This window comes from Pleurodeles waltl, chromosome 4_2 (assembly GCF_031143425.1).
Source record: "Pleurodeles waltl isolate 20211129_DDA chromosome 4_2, aPleWal1.hap1.20221129, whole genome shotgun sequence".
NCBI classification, from domain to species: Eukaryota; Metazoa; Chordata; class Amphibia; order Caudata; family Salamandridae; genus Pleurodeles; species Pleurodeles waltl.
The window spans coordinates 305,711,317-305,737,894 of record NC_090443.1 but is presented as its reverse complement, the minus strand read 5'-3'; the positions used below and the strand labels follow the sequence as shown (position 1 = coordinate 305,737,894).

General features: G+C 46.2%; 1 protein-coding gene across 2 annotated transcripts in view; it reads right to left on the bottom strand.

The window, feature by feature from the left end:
- Nucleotides 1-25,911, bottom strand: part of CSDC2 (cold shock domain containing C2) — a 74,817-nt gene extending 48,906 nt beyond the window's left edge. Inside the window, exons 1-2 of one of the 2 annotated variants that reach the window (XM_069231257.1) lie at nucleotides 25,445-25,911; nucleotides 1,834-2,066 (exon numbers count right to left, since the gene is read on the bottom strand). In XM_069231257.1, the coding sequence (XP_069087358.1) occupies nucleotides 1,834-2,009 (176 nt within the window). In that variant the 5' untranslated portion in view covers nucleotides 2,010-2,066; nucleotides 25,445-25,911. Of the gene's footprint in view, nucleotides 1-1,833; nucleotides 2,067-12,765; nucleotides 12,876-25,444 lie in introns of those variants that run through there. The other variant, XM_069231258.1, reaches the window with a different exon arrangement.
- Between the last annotated feature and the right edge of the window lie 667 nt (nucleotides 25,912-26,578).

The window sequence follows — 26,578 nt, the reverse complement described above, 5'->3', positions numbered from 1 at the left end:
AAAACTAAACTTATGACATTGGAATGTAGATGCTGAAAGGAAACAGGTATGTGAATTATAGAAAGCTTGACATTGTACACCAATATGTTCATCTGAGACTGATCTTTAGTTCCACTATGCATCGAAAACTTAAAATGGGGGGAGACCTCACTAGAAATGTGTCATTCCAGCCTGGCCCTCTCTCCTTTTAAATTACCCTCTGAAGGTGTCTGAGTGATCCAGTTCTACTGGTTTTGTTTAAGTAAAATCTCTAATGTACTGCTTTGCCCTGCTACCACTTTGAACTGAAAATGTCATCAGAGTGGATATTTTAGAATGTAATCTGTAACAAGGACCTTTTTTCCAAATCTATACTCCGCAAGTTCTTAGTAGATTGAAGTGTGGATGTGTGGCCATAAGCAAACTGGAAGACCAAACTGAGCTGATTTTTCAGGTTACAAACAGCAGGCATTTCCGCTCATTGCTCAATGAAGTCCTTACGACTAAGTTAATATCACAAAAACATATTCATTATTGTTCCATTTTGATAGCCTGGTTGCAATGTACAAGAGTAAAGGAATTCGGTCAGCTGTTAATCTCTTACTTTTTATCAAAGGCAAATACAGGGGAATAATATGCAAGGAGCTAGACTGAAGACCTCAATAAACTAAGCGAGATGGTTAGGTGAATCACTACGTTGCATAAGTTTCGGTCCTAACTGCTGGGAAGCTTAGGTCACTCGTACTTGAGATTACAATATTTTAGCTCATACTGACAAATGGCGACCCACCCCATGCCAATCACATTGGCTAAAGAGTGTGTGCATCATTGTAATAGATTATGCTCTGGCATGGTTGGGGGATATTGATGGTTACATTTAATAAATGGGGTATGGATAATGTATGTACAAATCTGTTTAAGGGAGGTGGGGCGGGGGAACAATCAGATTGTCACAGTACTACAAAAGTTTTTGATCTGGTGCATACCTCTCCAAGGAAAGTCACTACACTATCTACCCTACACTACACTACCAGAGTGCACTAGAACTGCCTGAATTTATGTATATAGTGGTATGTTATTCAGATTTCTATGGTGATTATTCTCTTTTATTTATATACTGGGTCTTAGAGAAGTCCCCCCAAGCTGATCACAAAATTCACGAGCAGTTGTTAATGAGTTTATATTAAGGCCGATTAGAATTAAAACAAGTTCGAAATGTTTAGGGGTTATAATGAGCAATGGTGTTTTAGAGTAGCCGGGTTGATGGATTAGTGAGTTAATGAACAATGATCAAATCTTTTTCTCGCCAGTAATGACTTTTTGTTTCAGAATAAGGGCTCACCATGAACGTACACACATCTGACAGTATCTATAAAATGCCCTAAAATAAAATCTAACTGAATTCGATTGAGTTTATTTAGTCTGCTGAATTCCGTCTTTTGTGTGATTTGTATAATGGCTTGATTCCGATTACAATACATGTTTTTAATTTCATTCATATGCCATGATACCCATTGGCTGAAAGAACTGCAGCTACAGGTTACCTCGGCTCCGCCCGCCTTCTGCATGTAATGAGGGAGATATCGCAAAATCTATGGGTAAGAAGTGGGGAAGCAGCTACAGACTATCTCGCAGCTCCTCCTGCAGTATGAATTCGCGCTACCGTCTCCAGGTGGTCAGAAGTGGGACTGCAGCTCCCTGCAGTATAGAGTTTTATCGTGCTCCCCCTGGTGGAGAGAAGGGTGCGAACCCCATCTACAAATGTTCTAGCGACGGCCTGTGATCGTGAGTCGTGGAACTGTGGCTAGAGAGAACCAGTTGGCTTTACCTTTCCACCATCATCATGTTACTTACGCTGAGTACGTCCGGTTCCTCTTGGTAGGGAGAGGGCTCGGCAAGTCTCCAAAGTGTAGGTGGCCCCTCTCCCACAGGCGACTCCCTTCCCTGTGGAACGGGAAAGAGGGCGAGATGGGGGACTTGGGAGAGTGCACCGGCTGCTGGGAGGTGGGGGTTGTAGGGTTCGAAGACATGGCTCAGGTTGGCCACGAAGCCAGGGCGGTAGATGCTGTCAAATATGACACTGCCACCTAGGAAAATAAAAAAGAGACTTTAATAGGCTCGAAGAAACTATCTGAAAATAAACCAAATGAACCCAGAAAGGGGTGCTCGTGTTGAAATACATATTTTCATGCTGGTATCTATTCAATTTCCAAACATGTCATTTGCCCAAGATCACAACATAAAGTAAAGTGCGGAAGCAAAGATTTGTACTCATGTCTTCAGGTTCCTCAGGTGCAACATGCTAGCCTCAGATCCAGCTCTCTTTGGAAATGTACAATTCAGGTAAGGACTTCTTCCAAATTGTGTACCCTCTAAACAACTTCCTCGGTTGAGGCAGACATGTACGTTGTGGATGGAAGCCCCTCTATGATGTGAGGCAGCAACTCTGGGTCCCCGTGTATCCCTGGCGGCCTCACCACACCCCTCCATATCTTGTAAAAAGGCAGCTGATGCTTTCTTCAGTTTAGCCTCGAAGGACGACTTGCAACCTCAAGGTAACTGAAAACTAGCAAAACTGCATTGCAAGTCAGTGACACAGTGAGCTGAGAGTAACAGAAAACTGGCAGGTTCTGTCGAGCAACTCTGAAAGAAATGGCTTTACGCACTGTGCAATCTCTGGGTAAATTGTAAACTTACAGTTTTTCTAACTTTGAACAAGTCCGCGGAGACGGACGTGTGACCATAAGCGAGCTTAGAAACGGACAAACTGACAAGCTATGTGATCTTCAGTAAACTCTGAGTAAAATGTGTGGATTTTAACATTTGGGTAAGAGAACTCTGTCCAGCTGTGTGACCTTGTCCCGCCTCCGTGAAACTGAAAGGCGCCTGGCTACATGACCTTCAGCAAGCTCGGAGTAAACCATATTGAGAGGCCGTGTGACTAGTGCCAAAGTCAATAACAGAAACCGACAGGTCACGCGATCTTAAGCAAGACCCAAGAAGCAGTAAACAGACATGCCAAGCGCTGAGCAAGAGTCGAATTATTCAAAGCAGACTGCTTCTATGATCTCGTGCGAGTACTGGGTAACTGAAACAAGCATTGGCAAAAGCCAATACCTTTTGCCCTTGATACCTATTGGTTTTCCCAACGCCTTCTGCGAAGCTCTACAGGTAGGGCTTAATGTGACCTTGTGCAAGTACGAGGACATACGGAGTGACCTTGAGCCAGCTGAGTACCTCAATACTGATGGGCGAAGTGACCTTGAACAAGTGCTGAGTAACTGAAAACCGACAAGCGTTGTGACTTGCAAGCTCCGAGTAAATGAAAACGGACAGGTGATGTGACCTTGTGCAAGCTTCGTGTATAAAGGGTGCCTTCTAGCCACAGTCTTAGTTTTGAAGGTTATCTTCCGGAATGTGGCACGTGTAAGGGTGGGAGCCTTTTACCTCGGTGGTGGTGGTTACCATTCTTCTACTTCAGGCACTGCACAACTTAGCGCACTGGGCTGGTTGGAGCAACTGCAAATACCGATCAATTTTCCAGTCACAGCGTCACTCTACAGAGATGTATCAACATCATTAGCTCTATTAAGGTACAACCATCAGCACCTCAGCTCTGCCACACCACGTCTCTAGAGTTGAGGTCATTTTGAACATATCGTCTGCCTTGCCCTCTTTTAGCGCTGGAGCATCTGTAGAAAAGGAACTGGTTCTGGGTTTACTCTGCAGGGGAAGAGAAGCGCAAGCTAGAACCTCTTGAAAGGAGGTTTGTGAATCCCTCATATTCACTCAGTTTCATGAGCTCACCATCGGCCGGCCGCTCATTTGCTGTCTTTAGAATGTTCCTTGACAAACCACGGAGTGTTCACTTCTGACTCTAGGACCACAACATTTGCATTTTTATGCCTGTCGACCCCCACCGCCTTGAGTCAAAAACCTATTTGTCCGGGCAACCAGGTCCAGTTCCAGGAATTTGTATCTGGCTGGGCCATGAGTGCATTCCGGCGGGCCAATATGTGCCCAGTTTCTTGGCAATTCTGCAAGTAGCCGACAAGTGCTAGATTTACATTATATTTTCTTCCAGTCATATAGAGCATGTGGAGACTCATTTTAAAGTAAAAACATATGTCTATGTGTGCCAGACCCACTCCTCTTAATTTCCAGCAGGCCAGGCTTCAATAAAAGCATCTGGATACTAAGCAGAGTGTAATAGTAGTTCAAATGTAAGGAGGTCCCTGTAACCACATGCAACCCTCTGCATCTTTCACTAGGAAGACTTGCTTTTCACTCCTTGCAATGTGTCCAACACTTATTTCTTTGCACACTGTGATCTTTGTAATTGTTTATTTTCATGTCATTCTTTTGCTTTCATTGATAAACTTTAAAAAAAAAACACAAGTAAAATGTTTGGAACAAAAGAAAGCAGTATTCTTAATACTGGAAAGCAGTTTTCAACCCTAGCAAAAGTAAAACTGGTACTGCAGTCAAAGATGTAACCTTCTGGGGTGCACCACATAGAAAGCCTTAAGGGTGCATCGGTCTGCTTTTTGCACCAAGGGGTACTATGGTATTACAGAAAGGAGCCACTTGTGCAGCCCCTTCTGTGATACGGATAGCGCTGGCACACATGTAGCACCAGCACTATCTTCAGAGTGTATACCCTTGTTTTCATGGGAGCATTGACCCATGCAAACGAGAGAATGACTTTGCCTCTGTGCACGCCACATGGATGTGGACGCAGAAGCAAATAGACCCTCAGGATTCACACTGACAATACACCACAAAAAGGTGGTGCACAGTCTGTGTGCCTCCTTAGGCCAACCATCTGGGAGGTGCCAAAGGGCCACCATGGACCTCCCAGACATCGCCCTCCACCCAGGTGCTGGCACTGACTGCACCTGCCTTCAAAGGGATCCCTCTACACTCTTTAAATTGAAAGCAGCATGCGGCCTGCATTGTGAAACACATGATTTCTATACTTATGAACAGCCATTCTGTATTTCACTGAAAGTGCTACCCCCAAGGCAGCCACAGGTTCTCATCTGCCCTGAGGATAGCGCATTAATTGTAACAGGGTGCATTGTCACTGTTTGATCCTAGAGCACCTGTTTAAAGGTGCACAGTGATGCACACAGGGACATTGCTTCCTGCCTGTAATACAAGCCCTTTTGCTCTTTGAAAACTCTATTACAAACTCACCTATGTATAAGTTTCCTGTGAGCCACATCTCATGCGCTAAACGGGTCAAATTCAGTTTCAACTCACTGTGCAACGGAAAAGTGTGAGGACAGGAGATAGTGTTGAAAACGTTTTCTCACAGGCTGCAGCTGCAATCTCTAAAACACCTGCAGATACAGACGTTTCATGAAGTACTGAAAAAACTTCAGCATAATCATCACTAGTTCACAAGTGGTGGCAATACCGGCACCAATGTAGCTCCTTGAGTTGATCTGTCTTCAGGTTGTGGAAGTATGAGGTGGTGACAGCACTGACTTGGCCTTTCATGTCAAGTTTTCAGCCAGTAACAATCCAGAGGTTTTTGGCATGGGTGATTGGGGTAGGAGTATGTCCTAGCTCTGTTGGCCACCAGTGAATTTGCATGGAGAAGAGCTCTCCCAAAAGCCACTCTTCTCAGTGTCCAATTGCCGGCAGCTGGACTTCATCCATCTTTTATTGGTTATTGTGATATATATATTCTAGGCAGATTCAGGAAAGGGGAGAGAAGCACTGGCAGCTTGTGGGGCTTTCAGTTTGTTTGTGCTTGTGTATCTTTAGTATATGGGATCTACGTATGTAAATGCGCAGTTTGAGTTAGTATTGTATGTGTGTGCGTGCCTGTGGTGTTTTCGTGTGTGGGGCATGGCCATTCTGCTGTGGGTGTTTCCTTGTGCAGCGTTCATTTGAGCCTAGCATTAGTGTGTTTACGTGTTCTGTGTATGGGTTTAAATATGGAGTTTATGCATGTGGTGGGTGCTTGTGTGTGGTGTGTTGGTTGCTCATTAAACAATGGATCAGTGTGCATAATGATATTGATAAAATTACATAATAACTTATTTGAGGCAAGCAGACAGCATGTATATTCAGAATGTGTATGCGATGCCATATAATCTATGCCACAAGCTCTGCAGCTTCTGTGCATGAATCATTAGCTGTGCGACCTCTCACTGTAACATCAAACCTTATTAAGCCTAGTGTTACACAGTGAAACGCAAATAAGTATACAAACAATATTTAGAAAATGTGACCTAACAGAACAGATGAAATTTTGTCTTAAAAATTGTACGTATTTGGTTTTAACATAGCTTTATAAAGTATATGCTGCAGTGTACGCAGAGACTATCCATCTGAAAAATCATACTGTGTTTGTGGCAAACCTTTAGCGTTATCAGTTTTAAAATGTTCCTGTGGAATTAATTATTTAGTTCTGCGGTACGTTTGGATAATTAGCCTTAATGCCACCATGTGTATATCGTGCCACATTACATAACTCTTGGTAGCTTTTTATTGAATTGAATTTTGATCAGTACCATTACTTGTACATATGACGATTAAGATTGCTATAAGCAGGACCTCTGAAATTATGCGGTGGGAAGGACCAAATTATGTGACAGGGTTGACTAAATTAAGCAGCAAGGAAAGACAAATAATGTGGGGTTATGAGGCACCTCATATTTTGTGCTAGTATTACTTCATTACTTTGTAATTTCTATTTTAACACTTGTCGCTATCTGGGCGTCGGTTGCACCACAGTAGTACAAGGTTACCACCCAAGTATAGCAATAAGCAACATAAAAGTGACCAGTTAGCCTTTGCGAAGGGCCTTTAACTGTGTAACTATACATGTTGCAGTATTTTTACCAACCTTTGATCCATTTGAGCTACAATTATTTTTTAAATCAGCAGATTATGCATCAGGTAGGAGATTATGTGGCAAATGATGCAAATCCATAATTATGCAGAACACACTGTGGCCACAAAATTGCATAATTTTGGTGTCCCGACTAGAATCTGGGAATGTGCGATGTACTGTTACAAGATTTCACAATATGAAATGCATGTTTTTACCCTGCCACACTGGTGAGAATAAAGTTAGCCCAGCACAAGGTCTTACTTGAGATAAAAAGGTTATTTACTTATCCGCAGCATCTTGTAGAGAGCAGACAAATGCACGTTTTCCAGTAGGCACTGTAATTCCACATTATAGCTGCTCATCAAAAGAGGCATAACCTGCCACTATCTGAATCGTATAATACATGCCCCATTCTACAGTATATTACTGTGTGCATCCTACACAGACTAAACTTCATAACACTCTCAGTACCCCCACACAGAAACAGCCACAATCGAGGTGTCAAAGGCTGTTCACAGCCCTGCACCTGCTGCATCATTAGCAGGGAAACCCCTGTGCCTTCTCCCCCAAAACACACCTCCCCACTGTAGTTTGCCTTGGATTTTAATGTCTCAACCAGTACAGAAATAGGGAAAGTGGTCTAAAGACTGTATTTTTCTCCCTATTAGTACATAATTAAAGCAGCTATTATTAACACAGTGAACTTTAAAATGTATTCTAGAAGTTCCTTGAAAAACTCCGACTTATAATTAAGGTACGCAAAGTGAAAACAAATCACACCGTTTGGCCTTCCAGATGAAGGAAGCACTTGACAGGGGCTTTTTCCATGGCCTCTTCTGCCGTGACTGGAAGAGCCAAATGTCATGTTTGGGTGGGCCTGGCCCACCCACTAGAATTGGGCCTGTGGGAAACCACAAGTGACTACAGGTAGATGATATAAAAAGTCATTGGGGGGAGAGAGAAGCAATCAAAAAAAAGGACCACCCTCAGCCTCCCTTTGGTATTACTGTCCTTTACACAAGAGGGGAGCCTTGTTACTGCGAGGCTCGCTCTCTTGCATAAAAGTATAGGTAGACGAGCCAACAAATTAACAGGAAGAGCCGAGTCGAGCAAAGGCTCCAACAGCATGCGCAAGAGCGAAGAATTGAAAATATTTTGCATGTGAATTATGCAATAAACATCATGCAAATATATCACAACTTCCCTTCAAAATTAAAAAAGTGCATTTATATTACACGCGGAAGTGTGTCATTTTAGTACATCAAATCATATCATGGATTTCAAAGCATTGAGAAGTATATATCAAAATTTATAGTTTCTAAACATGAACTTAGAAACATTCCTGCATCCCCCCTGCCCCGATGACAATGCTTCAGTGAATTAAGAGGCACGTCATCAGTCAAGTGTGCCCTATGTGTGGTCTACATTATTATAGGACCACACATTTTGCAAGCAGAGGACCCAGGGTTGATCTCAGGTTTTCTTATTTCACTTTGTGTGCTGTTCAGCCACTTATTGACTATCTCTTTCTCTATCATGTTTTAGATCAAAGGGTAATGCTTTGTCTTTAGTTCTTGGCACCTGAGATTAGAACATAGGTGGCAGGCAGAAGACATGAAAGCTCGGCTCGCTTTGTGTTTGAGGTTGCAAGAAGACCTCGAGATGACCCGGACATCCAGCTCAAGCTTTCAGAGGCTCATCCTACTCTACAAGTGACACAACATGGTAATATTCTGAATATTGTTGGCACAGCAAGTTAAAAATAAAAAAGTCTTTGGAGCTACACTCAAAAATCTCAGAACAAACATGATATTCAGCGGTGCTAACCAAGTAACAGAAGCTTATGCAGCTTTTACAAACACAGAGTGTGTGTATAAGAGGTAACAGGAGCGCAAGCTTCCTCTGCACACAAAAGGTGTAGCAGAGGCAGCATTTATGTAAGTTTACCTGACAGATCAGTGTAGCATGTGCAAGGTGAATGTGGGCGAAAGGGCCAACCGTGATGACATCCTAACGCCAACAGTGCATGCAGGCACGTGATCTGCTACGGGGCCTTTATGTTACTAACTGCATGTTGGAAGGAGGGTGTGAGTCGTGAGAGCGAGTAGGGGCATACTATGGTGTTGTTTGTTCCGAAAAGTCTACGGAGTAAGGAAGGGGTGTCAGAGGCCTTCTGCTTAGGCCGGTGATCCCCAGTTGGCCTCCATCAGTCACCCTCAACTGACTTTCAGGCCCCTTCTGACAGTTGTTAAACTCACTCTGACAGTGCTGTAATAGCCTCTCTGCTGGGTTTCTGCCTCCCCCCTCCCCGCCACACACACACAACTTGATCTCTGCCCCCGAAGCCGACTGCTGACGCAAGCGATCCAAATTACCCTTACTTAACCTTCTGAAATTCTTAGTTTGCCCTCTTTCTCTCTGCCAATCTGCACAGACCTTCGCTTGACTCTGGCAAGACCTTCTGCCAGCCACGGAAGATCTGCAACCCCATCCTGCCTGCTCCCAGAGCCCGTTAGAATAGAATAGTAACTACTTTACAAACTGAACTACCGCTAGGCGCCAAGGTTTTCGTATTCATGGAAGATGCTATGCTCTAAAATATATGTACCCATGGCGGGGACAGCCAGGACAGAGACTGCCACTACTCTGCCTTTGCCTGGCAACGACTTACTCCGCCCTGGCCGCTGGCTTCTGCCATTTCAGAGGCACCGTGATCGGTATGAGAGGAAGTTCACAGATTAGAGGCAAAACAAAACCAAAACAAACGAATATGTACACAGAAGGTGCTATTTTTCGCGAAGAATCTAACAGGCATTACAGCTGAAGAAGTCAGGTCTGCTTTGCTTCTATTTGGTAGAAATTAATGGTGCAGGACACTGGGTGTGTTCTTCTGCCAATCTTCATGTATAGGTAGAAAAAAAGAATAAAGGCAGTGTTGGCACGGCTGTGGTGACCGGGGTGGTTCTTTCTGGAGCCGATGAGATGTTTCAAAGGGAGGTGAACGCCCCTAGGCAAGCATAGGCCTTGGACCTGTAGTGACAGTGGTGGAAGTCCTCGGAGGAGCCAGAAGTACAGGAGCCGTGTGACCCTAACTTTAATGCATAGAACCAACCAGCATTAGTGTCTTGGACCTCTGCACTCCACCCTCTTTAATACCAGGACTGGACTGACCTGGAGAACTGGACCTCCGTGTTCCACCCTCTTTAATGCCGCGACTGGCCTGCCCTAGTGTCCTGCACCTCTGCAATCCACCCTCTTTAATGCCCCGACTGGACTGCCCTAGTATCCTGCACCTCTGAACTCTACCCCCCCCCCCTTAGTACCCCGACTGGACTGCCCTCGTGTCCTGGACCTCTGCACTCCACTCTCTTTAATACCAGGACTAGGCTATCCTAGTGTCATAGACCTCTGTACTCCTTCTTTAATACCAAGACTTGTCCTGGTGACCTGGACCTCCGTGTTCCACCCTCTTTAATACCTTCGTGTTCCACAATCTTTAATACCCCGACTGGACTGCCCTAGAGTCCTGCACCTCTGCACTCCACCCTCTTTAATATCCCGACTGGACTACCCTAGTGTCCTGAACCTCTGAACTCCACCCTCCTTAATATCAGGATTGGACTTTCCTAGTGTCCTGGACCACTGCACTCCACCCCCTTTAATAACAGGACTGGACTGCCCTAGTGTCCTGCACCTCTGCAATCCTTCTTTAATACCGACACTGGACTGTCCTGGTGACCTGGACCTCCGTGTTCCACCCTCTTTAATACCTCCGTTTTCCACAATCTTTAATACCCCGACTGGACAGCCCTAGAGCCCTGCACCTCTGCACTCCACCCTCTTTAATATCCCGACTGGACTGCCCTAGTGTCCTGTACCTCTGCACTCCACCCTCTTTAATACCACGACTGGACTGTCCCAGTGTCCTGGACCTCTGCATTCCACTCTCTTTAATACCAAGAAAGGACTGTCCTAGTGTCCTGCACCTCTGCACTCCACCCTCTTTAATATCCCGACTGGACTGCCCTAGTGTCCTGCACCTGTGAACTCCACTTTCTTTAATACCAAGACTGGACTGTCCTAGTTGCCTGGCCCTTTGTGTTCCACCCTGTTTAATACATCTGTGTTCCTCAATCTTTAATACCCCGACTGGGCTGCACTAGTGTCCTCCACCTCTGCACTCCACCCTCTTTAATACCCCGACTGGACTGCCCAAGTGTCCTGCGCATTTGAACTCCACCCTCCTTAATACCAGGACTGGCCTGCCCTAGTGTCCTGCACCTCCGAACTCCACCCTCCTTAATACCAGAACCTGACTATCCTAGTGTTCTAGACCCATGCATTCCACCCTCTTTAATACCAGGGCTGGACTGTCCTAGTGTCCTGCACCTCTGCTTTCCACCCTCTTTAATACCAGGACTGGACTGCCCTAGTGTCCTGGACCTCTGCATTCCACTCTCTTTAAATCCAAGACTGGACTGTCCTAGTGTCCTGCACCTCTGAACTCCACCCTCCTTAATACCAGGACTGGACTGTCCAAGTGGCCTGTACCTCTGTACTCCACTCTCTGTAATACCCTGACTGGACTGCCCTAGTGTCCTGCACCTCTGAACGCCACTATCTTTAAATCCAAGACTGGACTGTCCTGGTTGCCTGGAACTTTAGTGTTCCACCCTCTTTAATACCTCTGTGTTCCACAATCTTTATTACTCTGACTGGACTGCCCTAGTGTCCTGCACCTCTGCACTCCATCCTCCTTAATACCAGGATTGGACTGTCCTAGTGTCCTGGACCTCTGTACTCCACCCTCTTTAATACCAAGACTAGACTGTCCTAGTGTCCTGCACCTCTGAACTCCACTCACTTTAATACCAGGACTGGGCTGCCCTAGAGCCCTGCACCTCTGCACTCCACCCTCCTTAATACCAGGATTGGACTGTCCTAGTGTCCTGGACCTCTGTACTCCACCCTCTTTAATACCAAGACTAGACTGTCCTAGTGTCCTGCACCTCTGAACTCCACTCTCTTTAATACCAGGACTGGACTGCCCTAGTGTCCTGGACCTCTGCAATCCACCCTCTTTAATACCAGGACTGGGCTGTCCAAGTGTCATAGACCACATAATTCCACTCTCTTTATTACCAGGATTAGACTGTCCTAGTGTCCTGGACCTCCGCATTCTACCCTCTTTAATACCAGGACTGGACTGTCCTAGTGTCCTCGACCTCTGCTTTCCACCCTCTTTAATACCAGGACTGGACTGTACTAATCACCTGGACTTTTGCATGCTGCTTCCTTGCTCAATACCTGGACTGGAATCACCTGTGCTAGTGACCTGGAGCTTTGCGCCCCTATCGATATTCAACACTGGGGCTAGCCCGGCCTGTTCTAGTGGTTTTGAGTTCTCTGTCCTGGAGACCCAGAACACTGTGCTGCTCAGTAATTTGAACACCAGGACTGGACCCACCGGTGCGCGTGACCTGCAACACACTTGGAAAAATGGAAGGAAAAATACAAATGAAAACAGGAGGACGGCTAAAGACTAGAATGACGTTAGGAAAACATTAAACAAGACCCAGAGAGGCAGGGCCAGAGCGCCCCTTTGCCCTGCCTGCTTTCCTGGCGCCGAGCAGTGGCCCAGTCAGACCCAGCTTCCTAGTATTGTGCAAACCCATAACATTGTGAAACTACGCACCCTGGCCGACTCCCAGAGGGCACCGCCCTGCACCAGTGTTTACAGACAGACCTCGTGGTACAGCACACACAGTACTCCCCCGCCAAAAGCCCCAGCTCACTGGCCCCTGACGTTTACCTGAGGGAGGCAAGAGTGGGGCTGTTCAGCGCCCCTGCTGAGAAATGTGACCGTGTCCCATTAAAAGTGCAGCAGCTGTCCTGAAAAGTGCAGACAATGTCCAGTTAAAAATATAGAAACCCACCTTAGACGTGCCAGAATCCCCATCCCCCGACAGTGTAGCAGCCCCGCAGCGCGCTGTTAATAGTGTCCCAATACTGGCCACTGGAGGGAAGCCTGGACCCGAAGAACGGCACTTGTACATGTATCTAAGCCGTGGGGGCTGCTCGCTCGCAGCTACTGGCACATTGCCTGTCCCAAAAATCCTGGAATTAAATGGGAAGAGTTGAGCTCTATTGTGTCCCAACACGGCCATAACCCTTGTAGCATCCCTGGTCGGGGCTAGACAGCTGCCCACTTGGCGAACGGTGACAACGGCCATTTTGGGTCAGGTTCCAGCCGTGCAAGGTATGGCGGCCCGCTACCCTTGGATCAGAGTGTGCCTGCGCCTCTCTTCTGACAACTGACACTCTCCTCGGCTCTGTTCAACCTCTTAAAGCAAACCACAGTTTGGCACAAATCTCTGCAACTCTGACTTGCATATATCAATGTATCAGTTACAGAGAAGAGACAGGAAGGCCCTGCCTGAGTCTGCAGGTGAATGTATCAACCAGTGACAGGGCGCAGTTAGGCCGGTCCGTCCTCCTGTCCTCCGGAGCATGCTTCCGTGGTACCGTCATCACTGGGACAGCTAACAGAGTATCCCTTGTCCAGAGAAAAGTGGACCCCCACTTGTCCACTCTCCTCTAGTCAGCGGAACTATTCCTCAGTCCAGCCAGCACTGACAGCAGAACTTTCACCAACCTTACACAGAGATGACCTCACTTGCCACAGTCAGAATGGCTGTCCCTCACATACCACAGACCTTAGAGCGACCCCTCGCATCTGGCAGATCATCCCCGTGCTCTGCTTGCTGCCCTCATGCTCAGTGCAGAAACGAAACTGTCCATCGCCTGTCTCAAGACAGCAGCGCTACCTCTTACCTGTTGCAGATAGCAGAGCAATTGCAGTGAGGTTACAGGCAGCAGAATTATGCGTTGCTCCGCTGAGATATTCCTCTACAGGCGCATACCTGTCTGACTGTCTGACTACCTGTTCTGTTGGTGGACAGGGAACTTCGGAGCAGGTGGCCTTGGTCACAAATCGACATTAGAGATGACTAAAGAGACAGGGAAAAGAAGGTGACAGAGAGACGTGTGCTGGGAACATGCGACTGTGGAATTCTCACAACGGAGCAACATTAGGCTGGGAGCCATCAGACACAAACACAGAGGTTACACCCAAGAACAACAGAATCATTGCAAAACAGGGGCAGGACTAATTTAACTACAAGGCGACAGGGGTGGAATGTTTCCATTAGAACCCAGATCAAAACCAGTAGCGTAACGAAACTTAAGGGGACCCCCTGCAAAGTACCTGTGGGGACTCTCCTGGATCCAGTCAGGGGCCTGTCGCCCGTACACTGCGTGCTGTGCTGAGGGGGCCCCCTGAGGCTCGCCCCCACCGCACTGCGGGGGCCTTTGTTACGCCCCTGATCCAAACCCAAATAAGTAGCAATACAATCCCGATGAAGAACTGGAGTCACTGCACTCCAAAGCTCTGACATGCAACCACCTAGGTCTTTGCAAGCGCACATGTCCCACCACCACCATGCAGAGGCCGCTCATTTTACACAATGTTGTCATGGGTTAGGATGGAAGGTCACAAGACCTGCACCCCCCTGACCCCTTTATAGAACAGCTCATTGAGAAGAATCAGCAGACTCCAAACTATCTTGGCACACCTGTGGGATTTAAGAAGAAAATGCTTCAGTGAAGAACCCCCCCACTGGATGAATCAACCGCAGACCAATGGCTGCAAAAAGTGTAAAAAGACACAGTAACGTGCAGACACTGCACTATATAAATACAAAGTAACTGAAGTGTAGCACCCTGTTTGGAGCTGCTGGTAATGCCATTCCAAGTGTGGCATTCAGCTTCAGGAATACATCCAGTGCCCGTTAATAACACAGCAGTCCTGCTAAGAAGTGCGCCTATTGCCATTAAAAGTCTGGCAGTCCTTCTGATTGATGTGACTATTGTCCTACGAAAGAAATCTGAGTCTTGTTGAGAGATGCTAGTAATGACCTGGGCACACCTTGAAGAAAAGGGCATGGAGAGACCGGCACACTTAAGAGACACTGAAATACTAGACAAGTTTGTTATATAGATCTATGCAAGATAGACACCCTTTGGAATTGAGTCACTTTTGGAAAGACGCCCAATTAAAACCTTGCCTGACAAGGCAGAAAAGCAAAACAGAAGACCTCTGATGGCAGCTCAGCAGGAAACAAATAGAGACATATGAGCCTAAAAGAGGGGTGAAATCTGCAATTTATATCACAACTGTAGTGGCACGATGGGACGCGGGCGGATAGGAAAACATGACTCAGTGGCAAGCAGTGGGCGTGGAGAAAGATTACCACTAACAGTGTGTCTTAAATAAGGCAAATCTGGCAAACTGAAGAAACCTAAATGAAGAAATACTTTTATGAAAATAAAAGGAAGAAATAGAAAAGTGGAAAGTTAGGTAGACACCAATAATATAACACTTTGTAAAAAAATACATATATTCTGTAAAAATGGATAAGTATTGGTAATCAGGTTAGTGTAAAAGGTAGGATTACAGTTAGGACGACGGGCAGGATTTAGATTTAGGGGCAGGACTACGGCTAAGAGAGTTATTTGGTCAACCCTACCAGACAGTGAAGCTGTGTGGTTGAAAGACGTATTGTCAGCTTACCAAGAATTTACAGTTGGCTTCAAGCGTATTCATTACATACAATTGGTTGGCTTCATTGTCACTCTAATTTGCTTACTTATAATTTGATGACTTGCCTTGTCCATCTTGTTTTTGTCCCTCCCCAGGTGCTTAGCATATTTACTTGTGCCCTTTACCGGCTCACTTTCAGAGAACTATTTTTTTTTGCATAAGCACTCCATTAGAGTCCACGTGATCTCCAGCCATCTCCCTTGTGTGCTTCGGTCCCGTGTGCTCCATGTTCTCTCATCATCTATGAGCTCCCCTCCCCCAGCGCCCAGTGTTGCTCTATCTCACCCACGTGCTTTTCTCCCCTGCGATCCATGTTGCTCTTCCTTGTGTACTTCTCCACATGTCCCATTCTCTCCCTGGTGTGATGCTTTTCCCCTCCTCCCGCCAACTCCCTGTTGTTTCCCGCTCATCTGTTGCCCGAGCCCTTCCAGATCACATGAGTATCTCCACCTAAAAAGAAGTGTACTTCAGCGGCTGGGCTGGTGGTGCAATATTTTACTTTCCATGTGTTTTTTTTTTATTTCCATTTTTAAACCTTTTATTTAAATGTATTTTAGTCATTCTCAAACTTCTTCAGGTTACAGTAATTCAAACTCAATGGTACTTTTTCTTTGCGTAATATAATTCTTATGTTCCTGTAATGTGGATTAAAATAAAACTGCTTTATAAACCCTGCACCCGAGTGCTCTGGGTTCACTTTGTTGACTAGTTATTGAACTGTTAAGCTGCTAATTGAGAGCGGTCAGTCACTCTCACAAGAGGTTGTTACTGAGGTTGATAGTGTGGAATCTGCTGTTCCCCATTTGTTACAGCTCACCAAGGGGATGGTGTCAGCCTCTGCGCAAGGGTGCATTTACACTCCACACTGGGTGTCCTATCCGTCCACAAGACTCGACATTTCCATAGTATTCCTTTATCACATCACATGCTACTGAAAAATCGGGACATCTAGCTCGTACCAGACTCCCATTTCTCTGCAAGGGCTTTGAGTAGGCATCAGATGACTGCACCAAAGCCACCAAAATATCCAGATAAAATAAACAACAAAGCCTCCTCAGATATAAATTAGGCTAAAGCAAAGGATTAATGTAAAACTGGTATTCAGTCGTCAAGCTGCCTCACACTCCTGCAATGGATCTGTCTATCACTCATAAGCATCACTGGCGTCCCAGCGCTTGACAGACTTGTCACTATCTTGTCATATACGACCCAGATAAATCTTTCAGACCCTCCCCTGCTCATCACCGACGCTAACATTTAGTCATGACCATTTATTTTTATTTTTAGAACGTCTATGTACCAATCACTGCTTGATTATATATGTGCTAAAGTTGTGGAATAAGTTTTAACACATCTCTTATGACACAGCTATTAAAAAAAAGCTTTCCTATGATCCAAATATTCCGAATGACATTTTGCAAATTGCTGAATTTGAAGAGCGTCTAGTAGAGTTCTGTGGAACAGCACGTCATATTAACCATTATCAGTTTGCTGTAACAATGGCACAGAGAAGCCCCTGTTTGCAATGATCAATGATACCCCGGCAGAGGCATGAAAGTGATCCGCCACTTCTTATGTTAAACAAGGGTGCTAACCTTCATCCACGAAGGGTGGCTCGTCTCAAAATCTGCGGGACCACTGATGAGACTAGGCACATGGCTCTCAGTTAAAATTCTCTCATCTGTGCACCTTGAAAACCTGCAGTCAATCCACTCCCTGCAGATGTGCATTGGGTAGCCCTGTGAAGATCTTGCAGTCTCCCCTTACCCTGAAGATCTCTTTGGCTAAGTTCTCAGATATCTGTGAGTTCAGTTATCCTTTAAATTGTTATAATCATTCTTGAAAGGGAACACCTAGTAAAAGGAAAACATTGAATCTTCATCTACAAACCTCAACTGCAGTCCACCAGCAGCACTCTCCTCTGTCTTTCAATGGTGCGGATGCTTCATTAATAAGGCAGCTCCGGCACGCAGACTACACGGTTCCATTTCTACATGTTCATCTGTGCACCAGCACTCCTGAGCAGAGGTTTTTCGTAGTGTTCTGGGAACTTTAGTGTGCCACTGCACGCGTTGAATAAAATGGCTGAACAATTACTTGAAACTTTTACTTACTGATGTAACAACTTGCTGAATTCCTGTGTTTAGAGAGTAGCCACTCCACCCATTTCTGTGGGTCTCAGGAGCCCCTCTGACACCAAGGTAATAACTTTAGAAGTCCTGGGGGGCAGTCATCTGAGCATATACTCACAAATACTGCTCCATGACTACTTGGACTTTGAGCTGGAAAGATGCCATAACATTCACAATGCTGTTCTGCACCTTATAGTTAGGGGAAAAGCAGGTTCCCACTTTTTCTGCTGCAATGGTCAATGTTGACTGCTGACTAGAAAGACCGGCGACACATGGATTCACGGAGGCAGCCTCGCACCTGAATAAAGTGGTTCTTCCCCAGTACCTGAGTTTGTTGTTCGACTCTTCTAATTGACAGTTCAAAAGTATTGTTGTAAAAGAAGAGGTGGAAGGAGATTCAATACTGTTGCTCTCGGCTTCTGGAATACACATCTGAAGACAAGGCAAAACCTATCTGTTACAGCACAATGTGCCTTCGGAATAGGATGTCCATATTTCGAAAACCAAAAACTGGGACACTCTATAAACAAAGAAGTGGGACTACAATTTAGGCATCAACCAGTGGATACAGAATGGCTTAAGTAATGGTGCAAGGGACCAGATGTACAAAGGCCTTTTGTATTTCTTAACAGGCCGAATCGCAATTTCAGCCCCTTAAGAAATGCAAACCAACCTTTTACTATGTACAAAGGACTTTAGAGAATCGCAAAATGCGTTTATTCCCTGTACAAATCAAATTTTGCAATTCCCTAAATAGGAAATCGCAAATAGTGTTTTCCTATTTACGATTTCTCGGCACATGTACAAAACATGTCCTAAATGCAAAATGAGGATTTAGGAAATGCAATTACTGTCTACTAGTCCATGGTAACCATGTGGATTTTTTTTTAAAAGCACCCGAAAATGCTTTTTTTAAAGTGCAAAAAAGCGCAAACATGCCCCTAGGGCACGTGTGCACTTTACATGTGAACCATGTTTTTTAGGGGAGCAGCAAGGGGTGCCATTTGCCCATAGCCATCCTTGGTTTTGCATTTCCCAAATAGGGATTTCCTAATAGGGCATCAGCCATGAAACAGCTGCGTGTTGCATGAGGTCATAGAGAAGGGTCCAGTTACATATTGCAACATATGAGAGCTGCTGGTGCTGCCTAATACAACATTCCTGCTGACATATGTAGCTAGTGTCCATCAGCAGTAAAGCACCCCAATGGAGAAGTTGTCACCCCTGCTGAGAAGGTAAAATAGGGCCTGTAACAAGTGTATCAGTTCTAATGAGAAGTACTGCTGTAGTCCGTTACTAGTACAGAATCCCTTCTTAGTTATCTCACTCTCCCATTAAACGTATTGCAGGTCTGCTCAAAAACGCAGGGACTGGCCATATTCACTGCCTAGGTATAAGTACTCAAAACCTAATGTGTAAATGATTCGTCCCCAGGAGCACCTGCCCTCCAGAGATCAGAGCTGTTTCCAAATTACTCAGGCTGACCTCCTTGAGGTCTGTAAAGCCAACTGGCTGACAGGGTGTAGCGAAACTGTTGAACCTGTTGGATCACCACACCACACCCAACGGGAATGGCCCCAAACCATAAACATGCAGCTACACAGAGGGCACCTGCCCACTGTCTCAAAAGTAAAGGAATACATCTCTTGGGCGCTTAATACCATGTACAAACCACCAAATACTCACCAGGTGGACAGTCTCTTTTGTTTGGCTGACCTTAAGCACCTGGTTGGGCACATCCAGGAGTACATTACACTGAGGAGCCTTGCAAACAAGCCGCAAAGCTCTGTAATCAGTATATTTCTTCTTCAGGAGCCTGTGGAGATACATTAGAGAATGCTACGATGTGACATGTGTATATCAGCCAAGAACAAGGCATGGGGCAAGGTGCGGACTACTTGAAGCTTTTCTATGAACTTGGTAAATCAGCTTCCCTGAAGTCCATTGAACAACTCAGTTCTGAAGATGGCCGATGACAGAATAAGGATGATCTTTTGAATCAGTGGTAGCTAAGGAAGGATGCGGTGAAGGCTAGGCAGAAGGTAAAGTACACTTTGAAGATGATGCTAACTTGAATGATCAGTGGTACGCTTCAGTTTGAGATGACTTCCAGGTTGTGCATCTTCTGAGAAGGACGTGGTGGACTTCTGTAAGAGGGTGTGCACTCAACCATAAGTGAAGTCAGGTTGACAGAACACTGTAGAGGACTTCGGTCTTGGATGTGTTCAAACCCAGTGAGTTCTGATACATTCACCTTCAGAGGTATCAGTCGGTGTTTACTTTGTGCTGTGGTTGCGGGGAGTGAGCATCGCCACTCATTTATGTTGACTTCGCCTTACTTTTGCACCATAAGACTTTCACACAGAGCAAAAGCAAGAAAGGCAGAGCAGAATGAACAGAGGAGGAAAAGGAAGGTGGGAAAAGAGTGGCATATTAAGAAAGAGAAGGAATGAAAAAACTGCAAAATGAAAGAAAAAGACAGGGAGTGTCGCGTGGTGGAAGAAAGAGGCATAAGGTGGCATAGCCCATTTAGGAGCATGCACTTATTTTGTTCATGAAAATTAAGCACTGGTGTTAGGCTGACGATTCCCGAGTTAGCTAGTTATTCTGCTCTAAATCTAGGTTTCATACAATAGCCCTTCCATGACTTGCAGTGCAGAGCCCTCTGTTTGAGCGTATTTTTGCCCTGGTGAGTTTTACTACACTCCAGGAAGAATAATGTTACTTAAGAACAAGTAGTACAACAAACTTAAATAGGAGATTGCGTAACATACTCCCAAAAATATGTTGCGCAGATTACATTCCCAAACAAAATTAGCAAACATAATGAGTACTTTGAAATGACAGCTCATATCCCAGGTATGGGACGGGGGCTGAACGCCTTAAGTTTTAAATTATGGCTCCAAAGTGCAGCAATCGGTTTACCCATGTCTGAAAACGTGGCCCATTCCCCTGGTCTGTGGTGAATCTGGGAGACTTGAAAACAATACTCCCACAACAAGTCTGCAGCGGTCAAGACGCAGTCACCATAGAGAGAGTACTTGAGAAGTGGTGAGAAAGACATGAAGTAGGGAAGGTAAAGGCGTTTGACAGAAAGAGGGACGGAAGAGAGAGAAAGGGTGGAATGAAACTGGGAAACAGCTATGGAAATAGAAAGTGATAGGGACAAAGGGGGGTAAAGAGAGGAGCAGTAGTGCTTATTTTGTGCCGGTGGTTGCAGGTACCAACACTCACGTTTAAGGACCGGAGATTTTTTTTTTTCATCATCAGACTTTTACCCAGGGTGAGAGAGAAAACGGCATAAAAGGAAGAAGGAAGTCAAAAGAGAACGACAGGAAAACAGTGAAAAAGGGACAAAGCAAGGCAGAAACAACCTGCAAGGGTGAGATAAATAGAAGCTATAGGGTGGAAGACAGCGAGATGAGGTAGACTCAAGGCTGGGCAGCTCGCTCCTAAGATATAGTGGTGGGCGAGCCAACAAGCCTGGCTTGGTTCTAGGAGCCTGTGCAAAAGCTAGGCCTTGCAAATATTCGGCAAGGGAATCATGCAACATTATGTAAAAATATAATAAATTCTGTTGGAAATTCAAAAGAGTATTTTTTTTTCACAAGCAAAAACATCTCACCTTAGAACAGCAGATTATCTAACGGCATAGAGAGGCTTTTATTGAAAGTGATGGTTTCTAAACATCGACTTTTATATATTCCTTACCCCCTTCCCTGAGAAATATGCCATTAGTGAACTTAGAGGCAAGTCAGTTTTCACGTGCCCCCTGTTTAGGGACTAGTTTCTTTTTCTAAGTGGAGCAACAAGATAGTCTATTTAATCAAAAGCAAATGTTTTTGGTACCCACACTCTCCGGAGTGATAATGAAGAAACCGGATGCTCTGTGAAATAACACATTTGCCTAGTATCACACAATCTGATAATGCAGGGAAGCCAGGGATGATCCCAGGTTCTCTGGTTTCACTTTGTGCAAATCAGCAACTAAATGGCTATTCCTTCATCTCTCCTTTTACATCAACTGTTAAAACTTTGGACCTGGTTAAGAGTTTGATGAAGGTGGTTACTCTGTCACAAATATGATGGATACCCCACCTGCTATACAATTCCATTACAGCCTACGGGCATTACGGTAGAAGGGATAGCCATCACGTTGGCGATGGAGTAACCCCTCTGCCAAACTCTAGGGCTTGATTTAGATACTGGTGGAAGGGTTACTCCATCACAACTGTGAAGGATATACCATTCGCTGAAACTTAAAACCCATTATGTCCTATGGGATTTAGATTTCGGTGGACAGGACATCCGTCATTGTTGTGACGGAGTAACCCCTCCGTCAATATCTAAATCGGTCCCTTAGTCTCTAAACCTTGGCGCATGAGGATAGTGCATGGGTGGCAGGCAGAAGCCAAGTGAAAGCTTTGTTCGGCTGAAGGTTCCAAGAAGAACTCAAGCTAAGCCAGAGAAGGCTTTTGGCTCGACCATCCTCGAGCATTCGGAGGCTCACTCACATCCATTAAGAAACACTCTGTGCCCTGCAATTTTTTAAACAAATCAAGCACTGGCTACATTCAAGCCCTTCACATTTGCTTGTGCGTCTGTAGTGTTGTTTGTGTCTCTTACGGCTGCCTGCCGGCGTAGGGAGATGGGCTCTAAACGGGACGCCAAAACAAGACATCTAAAGGGAAAAATTGGAGGGAGGCAAAGCCACCAAACGGATGCAGGGAAGATCGAGCAACACAGGACCTAAAAGTACAAATTGAAAAAAAGTATAAATAAAGCTTGAAAAAAGTCACAGTGGATCGGACGCGGCAGTAACCCGTACAGACTGAGAAGATAGAGGTTACTTTGGTTTGCAAAAAAAAAAAAAAAGGTTCATTTTGAAATGGCCGAGCTACAAAGAGGAATGTGTATTTCTCATAGTTCAGGATTGACGAGTGGGTGCATGTTTCAACTCGTTTTGCTCTACTCGTTAAACTGACTTGTAAAAAAAATAAAAATAATTTGAGGGCCCTCAGCCAAAACGAGATCAACATTGCACCTTCCGCATAGCTCGAGAGAAAGGGGAAGGAGGTGCCTCGGACAAGGCACAAGCAACAAATATAAACATGTCATGCTTTGCCACTACACACAAAGGCGATTCATTTACTAAAACACCTAAAGAAAAACTAGACAACTGCCTTGACTCAATCAAGAAAAGATAGCTGTCGACTGGCCAAGTCTCAGGATACCCAAACTGAGTAACTCTTAAATTACTCTCCTACTGCTCGGCTCTCTGTCCTTCTCAGTATACCAACCATTCTCCTCTAAACACATTTCACGCTTAACGCACTTGTATTTTGCATGCATATGTATATGCTTTGTATTTTTACCTTCCCTGTTACTGTAATTACTTGTTTGCGCTTTTAAGGGCCTGCGAATACACCAGTGGTACACGGTGGCCCACCCACCTGGCAAAATCCAAAGAATACTTCTGTAAGTCCTCTGGTTAACAAGCAGAACTGGCGGAGTATGTGCGCGTCTGGTTTCAGTGGAAAGGCCACGTTTTGTGAGCTTGGTAAGAATCGGTCCACTTAAACATTTCAGCTGATGGTGAAAACTGCTTAATACAAACAGTTTGAGTTAAAGTGAAGCATTTATTGATCTCACGGTTCTAAGTCTATCCAGATAACTGTCAAGACGGTGAGTTTTATTGGTATAAAGAAAATATACTACTGGCTTTGAATTACTGTAATCCTCTCACGTTGAACACAGGCATGATTAAAAAAATTAAAAACGAAAGAATGGACAGTACAAAAATGGCAAAGTGCTGGCCCACCGATTTTAGCAGTAACATGCACTTCTGTTGAGGTAGCTATCCGGGTGTGAGGCAAAATACTGTCACTCACAATAAAAGCGAGCCATTCCATGCTGTGTGCTCCGCTTGTCATCAGCAAAATGTGAATGTAGATGAACAAACCAATGGATGAAGAGGGCTGAACCAAAGCCCCTATATGTTTATATGCGTTTTTTATTCATGATTGTCTTTTACAACAAGTTGGCGATACCACTAAAGCTGTCTCTAGACGCGATCCAAAAAAGCCTTGCAGGCTTGTAAAGCTCGGGCCCTGGCTTAGCCTGTGCTTGTTTTAGCTGTCTTTAATCCAGTAATTATGTTTCCCATAAACTGACTGTGGGTGCTCAGAGCTGGGGGTCCTCCGAAATATTGTTTCATTCACGAGTAAGTTGTCCTTTCTGGGGATCTGTAGTGTCCTGTTACATTAAGAGATTGTATGAGATTCTGGAGGGAGCGGACAGCGGGATATATCCCAGTTTCCAGTCACTACAGCATTCCCTACGGATCGAGAGCGCACACACAAGTGCAGTGGTAACATCCAGGGTGAAGGCAGAAAGGTGCACAAGCTGGGGGAGGAACCTGATGGGAGCAGATGCCGGAACAGCAGCGACACCCTGTGTCTAAAAGCAGTATGGCAGTGGGTGAAGTCTCGTGGGATGCGTCTGTAGCGGTGACTGCCAGTGTCCATAGTATGGCATTGGGTGAGGTCCCGGAGGAAGCAAGCGATAGTGCAGTAGGGGCACCCAGTGTCAAGCCTCGGTATAGAGCAGTACCTGAGGTCATGAAAATGAGGACATTGGCCAGCAGTGACACCTACTGTCTAATCAAAGTATGGCACTGGGGAGGCAGTGAGTGAGCGGACACTGGTGCAGCAGGGACACACCCCCGTGCCCAGTCACTGCCCAGGAAGACAGGATCCACGCATCGGGGAGTAAACTGTAATTTCAGAGGTACAGAATGACATAACTGGGAAGAAATTGAGGCCTTTAGAGGGAAAACAGGGGGCTTTTCAAGAAGCTGAACCGTACTTTAGAAAAGTGTGTACAATTTTAGCGAACTGTACGATTGGAGGAGAGAGCGGACATTTCATGGTCAGTGCAGTTATTGTGGAGGAAAGGGGGTTCTTTCAAAATGGAGCAGATGATCACGTCTAATGGACTCATACTGATGGGGAGAAAGGGAGACGTTTTCTCATGGGAGCTTCATTAGTGGGACGAGCGGCGAATGTTTTCAGGTTAGGAACTACACTACAAACGAGAAGGAGCAATTCAATCTGTCATTGGGAACAACGGGGACATTCCGCTGCGATCAAACTGCAATACTGGCGAGGAAGATGGGGCAGGTTAAGGGGGTGGAACTAAATTGTGGGTCGGATCAAAGCCTCTAAGAGGGGACACGTTTCTGGAAGAAAAAAAACAGGGACATTTCCCAAAGGAGGGCGCACTGTCTGGGGGAGGAAGGAGGCATTTCAAAGTGGATAGCTATATCGTCGGGGGTGAGGAGGGGGCATATCATACGGAGCTAAGGAACAGTACTATCGGCGGGTCATTATTAGGGTGGTAGCATTATTTTTAGGGTGAGGCATAGACGTGGAGGGCTTCAATGTCTGGTTGCATGAAGGAGGGAGCTTACATTTCAGACAGAGGGGTGTTTCTTTGGGTGCCCGAATCAATCGATACACAGCGATCAGCAGACTCTTAATGATAATAACACAGGCAGAAAGGTTTGGCAAGCAGGCCAGGCAGAACGTATATAAACACATTGCTGTGACGGGGGAGGTGCTCAGACATTGCGCAAGGGGTGTTTTATGTGCCCACCTCCACAATGGGGTTGTTTTAGCATTCATGCTGTCACTCCCATGCTACCCCCCTCTTGCAGAGATCACCATATAGCAAACCATATGAATGCCTGTTCGCCCCCGCCGCTTCGATCTTCTCCCACCGCTGAGAGCTGGCGTGCCAGCAAGCGGTGCTGCCTCTTACCTGCCTGTGCTCCCGGACAGGTGGGGTGAGAGGAGTGTACCCCAGCACTGGGAGGGGGCTCTGTGCACCCCCCGCCCAGCAATGACTGTCTCTCTGAGCTGGGGTGGGGGGCAGTCGCAGGGAAGGGGGTTGTTTTTCCGCTGGCGCTCCTCCTGCCTGCTCAGCTTCCCTCTGCCTCCTGGTCAGACTCACAGCCCTCGGCCCCTCCCCCTACCGCTGACATCAGCAGCGCCAGTGACAGCCCGCTCCAGTGACTGGCTGAAAGAGAGGGGTTCAGGAGACAAGAAGCAGGGGAGGGGCGCCAGTGACAAGCAGCAGGGTAGAAGCTTCTAGTAACAGAGAACAGAAGAGGTGCTGCCAGGAGCAGTCACTGACTGCAGGGGACGGGCTCGGTGGGCTCCGAGAACAAGCTGCTCCGAGGATAGCCTGCAGGGGAGGGTCTGGGAGGGACAGGCACCTCCGGTAACAGGCTACGCGGGAGGGCCTACAATGACAGCCTACTGGAGTGACAGGCAGCAAGGGGGCGGACTTAGGGGAGGGCCACCACTAAGCTTGCTCCAGCGACGGGCTGCAGTCCAGGGTTTCCAGTGACAGCCTCTGGGGGAGGGGTTTCAGGAGACTGCAACTGGCTCTGTATGAAGTAGGCTCCGGTGCCAGGGGGCACTGGGACAGGCTGCAGGGGAGGGCCTCCAGGGACAGTCTGCTTCCAGTGGCAGACCGCGCGGAGGGGTGGGGGGTACCAGGGCATCAGTCTGCTTCCAGTGACAAGCTGCAGGGAGGGTCTTCTCTCAGTGGCAGGCTGCAGGGGGCTCCAGGGACAGTCTGCTCCCAGTGGCAAGCTGCAGGGGGTGGGGTACTCAGTGGCAGGCTGCAGGGGGTGGGGGGCTCCAGGGACAGTCTGCTCCTAGTAGCAGGCTGCAGAGGGAGGGACTGCCTGGTAGGTGCTTCGTGATCTTTGTGACTGGGGGTGAATGCTTGATTTGCTCTGCATTCTGCCCATCATCTTTTTTTTTGCATTTGTCACCCCAAGTGGGAAGGGTGTGCCCAGACGTCGGTCCTGTGCTCACTGCGCCACTAGACTCAAGCTAGCCTAGCTGATGAAGGGTGATACCCTGAAACCAGTCCTAGGATGCT